Genomic DNA, 4,734 nt, shown 5'->3' with positions numbered 1-4,734 from the left:
ACAAAAACTACCTCTTCTGGTGGTACAGCAACCTGAAATACTTAGTTACTTTCAAGGCATTCCAGTAAGCTGCATCTTCTTTTGCTTGTGCCTGTTTTAATGAGTAGACATCACCCGAAAGCAGTTTAATGCCTGCAGACGCATACCTAAATTTCTGTTATTTTTGTGAACCTATTGAAATAACAGACTTATTTATATTGAAGCTTCTGTTGCTTCTGTATGTCGCCTTACAGGACCTTTCTGTTCTATTTTTCACAGAAGAGCGTTAACACCTTTCTAGTTCTGTTCAGTGAGCCCCTCTGTGGACTGTGTTCCTTTCTTTAGTGATGTCATTCCACTTATGGAAGCCAGATTTGCCATGTATTTGGAATCTCTTGCAGGTAATGAATGAAAAGCTTCAGCACTGCATGGAGCTGACAGACCTAATGCGAAACCACCTGAATGAAAAGCACACTTTACGCCTCGAGTGGATGATAGTAATACTCATCACCATAGAGGTTGGTGGGGTTTTTTCCACTATCACACCGAAAATGTAATGACAAGTGCTATTTATATACTTCATAATTTGAGAATCAAGACTATTTTATTAATGTAGTTTACTGTACAAGGGGATTAGTCTTCAGTTCTTTGCGAGTAACTTTTGAATTGCAGCTACAGTTATTTTTCAGATTATCTCGTTTACAGTGTAAGCTGTTTTAAGAATTATTAAATCAAATAAAAATTCATATCAATGTGTTTGCTATTCCACAGGTTCTGTTTGAACTTGCAAGGGTAGTTTTCTGACGACACAATAAACTCAGAAAGAAGAAAACTGACAAAACCATAAAGACCATATGGCCCAGAAAATTCCTGTCTATCGTATGCTTCTGGAAAACAGTGGAATTGTGTCTCTTGATAAATATGTGCATCTTCTACTCAAATTAAAAAAAAAAAAAAAAAAAATCAGTCTGTGAACGTTATTCCCAACTGTTGTACTAGTGATGTTAAAGAAGTCTTAATCTATGGATGTGCTAGTGTAAAGCTGAGATATTAATGACGCATTTGTAGGGGAAGTTTTCTAGTGAGTAGGCCCGGGTACATGCAGGACTGATGCAGGGAGAGATTCAGCTTCGTCTCCTTAGTAAGCAAGGACAGAAGGATGGATCCCTTCTGTGCTGACTGTATTAATCTGGTGAAGGACTCTACTGCCTTGTCCCCTTGACAGGTGAAAAGATGCTGAGTACTTAGCTACTTCGTGCGTTTCTGACTGATGATGAAGTTTTCCCTCATTTTCCCCAGCTCCTTCTTGGATAGCCGTGACGCTGTCCCAAGGACAACTAGTTTCCAAGAAACAAGCTTGGAAACAGCACTCCTGTTTGTTCTCCTTAAGTTACCTGGCATGACTTTAGTATACCTGGCGGGTATATTTAATGTTATGTTCTACCCCATCACAAAAAGGTATTTACATACTTGTATGGGAATACATTTATTTAGAAAGTATCTATATGAAAGGGGAACTCGCTGAACTTTATCTGAGGTCACAGGAAGCTGTAGTAGAGTGAGAAACTAAAGTAAGGTTCACAAAATTTCTCTATTACTAGACTGTCCACCTTATCCAACTACCCAATTCTTACCAGTACACATTGCAAGGAGTGAGTTAGCGTAGGGTAAGGTCTTAATTATCCTCTAAGGTAAAAGTTTCTTTTTTTTCTTTTTTAATCTTTTCCTAGCCTACAGGTTCTGGAGATTGCTGTCTCCAGAATGTTATCACTTACTCTTACGAGAGGATGAGGGGATTTTTTTTCTCCCCAGCGACTTCTCTTTCTAAACATGTTTTCAGGAACTACTACACAACTGCTATTTTATCACCTTCTTCAAAATCAGCTCAGTCCAGCGTATTGCTTCAGGAACATAACCTAAAAATTTTGTTAAAAGCTCCTGAAGCAGCATTAACAAGCCACGATGACTAAATCCAGGCTAGAAGTGCAATTACGTTTGCAGTAGCTTACTGTTCTCTCTTCACCTGAAAACAGTATTTCCCAGTGTGGTATTAGACTCCTGTTGAATACCTCAAACACGTATGTGGGGAAGAGAATAGAGTCAGGCAGAGCTAGGAGAGACGCCCGACTACAAACCCATCCTTTTGCCACAAATTACGTTTCCAGTGCCACGGGAGCCTCTTGAGAAGCGGCAGCTTCTCTCAGGATTAGGCTTGCTTTCTCCTCAGAACAGGTCGTATCTGGAGGTCTTGGTTCTGAACAGCTCAACTGCCACTGCTCTGAACTGCTGAGAAGGTCTGAACCGGCAGCCCCGCTCTCGGAAGTGAATCGGTCAGCAGGACGGCTCGGTGACAAAGCCTCGTAGCACACTGCGGAACAGCTCCTCAGCACCGATCTCCTGACTGACACAGGGTTATTACAGAAATAGCACATTAGATCCTGCAGGCAGGAGAAAAACTTACCAAGCACCACTTAATTCCAGTAACGGAGAATTAGGTTTTACATTTTAATTTTTCTAGGAAACATTCTTCACGCCTTTAGACAAAAAGGCTTTCCCTCCCCCCCATCTGAGTGTAATACTTGTGCCCAAGAACCTAAGTTCCCATTTATCTCGCATTTAATGTTTCAGTATTCCAGCTAAACTGCCAAAATGTAAATTTGCAGGCCAACTGCATCTATCGGGAAAACCCGTTTTAACAAAGTTATTTGAGGACTCGAGATGCTCTTTAAAAGCATAAAGTGTCTAGAGGCTTGATTATCTCAAGTGTTCTGTCTTGGGACTGTATTTAAGAGTCACCAAGTCAAAGACCTCAAAACAAGAGAAACACGGTTACTTTTGAAACCTCAAATCAGTTTCTATCAGCGCATAAAATCATAGCCGTAAAAATCACACCCTCTTCTTCCCGCCAAGCCCCCACCCCCATTGACTGTGTTGATGGTTTTGCAGCATCAGTTAAGCCTTAACTGCACATTAAAACTTTGTATCCATCTTTTTCACAATGTACCCGGTGGCAGCTGCATCAAAGCCTGAGGGGTTTTTGTTCTAACAACTAAGGGTACAATCTCTTACAAAGCGAGAATATTCTCACTACATTACGCATAGAGAAGCAAGACCAAGCTGGGAAGTTGAGTGCGTCAAGAACCTAACGTGAGCTTTCACAGCACGACATCCACGGTGGGCAGAGCCCTCCTGTGACCGGACAGCACTTGGGAAACTCTCCCCGCCTGCAGTCTTTGTTTCTGCTTGAACCCCGTGGGGACCCTGTGCAAGTGTGCGCGTGGCCTGACCAGGAGGAAGTTTTATGGCGGAGGCAAGATGAGACTCCGGTTCCAGAGGCAACACAAAACTGCCCTGGCCGTGAGAACGCACCCGTCTTCCGTCTGCCTCCTCCACCACACGCCTTCACAGTGTAACTGAAAAGAACCGTCTTCGCTACGCAGTTTGCGCAGTTCAAGTCTTCACCAAAATGGGTCTATTCTAACCAGTGAGGGTCACCTGGGGGGGGGGGGAATAAAGATGTGATAGCAATAAATACAGAATATATGAGGAAAACCAGAGAGGAATCCTGGTATATCCAGAACTCTAAAATTTTAACCCTTTTAACAAAATTAAGACTGAACGGCAAAACTCTGTTTGTATGGAACCTCGTTAGACCATCCTTTATACGGATCCCAACTGCGCAGACTGCTTCTGTCTGTGCTTTTTTCCATCAGATGAGGTAAAGCACAACTGATAGATCATTTTCTTTGGCAGATCTGCTCGAAAGTTGTCGTAAGCCTAGCTATTTGTAAAACAGCAAAGAATGCTGAGAGTTGGGACTCCTGACTTCCAGTCCCATTTCTGTGGGGTAACAGCTCTACTGGCTGCAGAGTCAGTCCCAGTTCTCAATCGTGTTGTTCAGCACATCAGCCCTGCTGGCTGGATGAGCAACTGCGTATACATGACACCTCCCTGCAAAAGTCTCATATATTTCTCTCTGCAAAAATAACGTGTATTCAGTCCAGCCAGCACATACCAGCTTCTACGAGAAGGATGACATTCTCGCCAACTTCAAGCGCCTGCCTGAAACAAAAATACAAGAACACTAAAACATGCAAGAAAGAGTTTCTCCTTCCCCATCCTACCTTCGTCCTAGGAACTGAACAAACTTCGGCTCAAAGTTTCGTAAGGGGGTCAAAAAGCCAGATACTTTGTGCCCACCTAAACGAGTTTATTTACTGATAGCTAAGTAACAAAGTTGCCTTGTACCAGACTTGAAGACAAGACAAGGATGGATGTCCTTGGTAGTGATAACGGTTGTGGTGAACCTCTTCCAGTTTATGGACCCTTCATGCGTAGACCAATTCAGAAATTGCAAAAGGCTCTGGTGTACTGAGTTTGCCAGTTTACTCTTCTCAGCCACCTTCCCCAGACCATCAAGGTACTGTCCAAGAAAAGTCTACAGGCTGGAAACTACTGATCTGGGATGTACTACCTTCCTTCACCGGATGGCATTTAACATCTGCCAAGAGTCTCATTATCCTTGTCTACAGACTGGTTTATGATACTAGCGTGACAACTACCAAAAAGAAATGCAGAGTCTGAGGTACTCAGATACGTAAGTGATACGCACAGGGTTTAGAAACCAAAAACACTGCCCAAAACACTTCTTGTCTTGGGGGGGAAAAAGAAAGCTTAACTATCTGTCTTAACTATCTAGGAAGGGGGGAAAGTGTCTTGAAATTTATATAGCCCCAGCTGAGAAAAGGATTTTTA

General features: G+C 42.7%; 1 protein-coding gene across 1 annotated transcript in view; it reads left to right on the top strand.

Annotated features, from left to right (window-relative positions):
• The window catches only part of RMND1 (required for meiotic nuclear division 1 homolog (S. cerevisiae)), a 19,152-nt gene extending 18,210 nt beyond the window's left edge, over positions 1-942 (top strand). Inside the window, exons 10-11 of the mRNA XM_009324141.1 lie at positions 381-497; positions 751-942. Coding sequence (XP_009322416.1) covers positions 381-497; positions 751-783 — 150 coding nt within the window. The 3' untranslated portion in view covers positions 784-942. The remainder of the gene's footprint in view (positions 1-380; positions 498-750) is intronic.
• The last annotated feature ends 3,792 nt before the right edge of the window (positions 943-4,734 follow it).

The sequence above is a fragment of the Pygoscelis adeliae genome, unplaced genomic scaffold (assembly GCF_000699105.1).
Source record: "Pygoscelis adeliae isolate BGI_AS28 unplaced genomic scaffold, ASM69910v1 Scaffold105, whole genome shotgun sequence".
Lineage (NCBI taxonomy): Eukaryota > Metazoa > Chordata > Aves > Sphenisciformes > Spheniscidae > Pygoscelis > Pygoscelis adeliae.
This window is presented reverse-complemented; position numbering and strand designations above follow the sequence as displayed.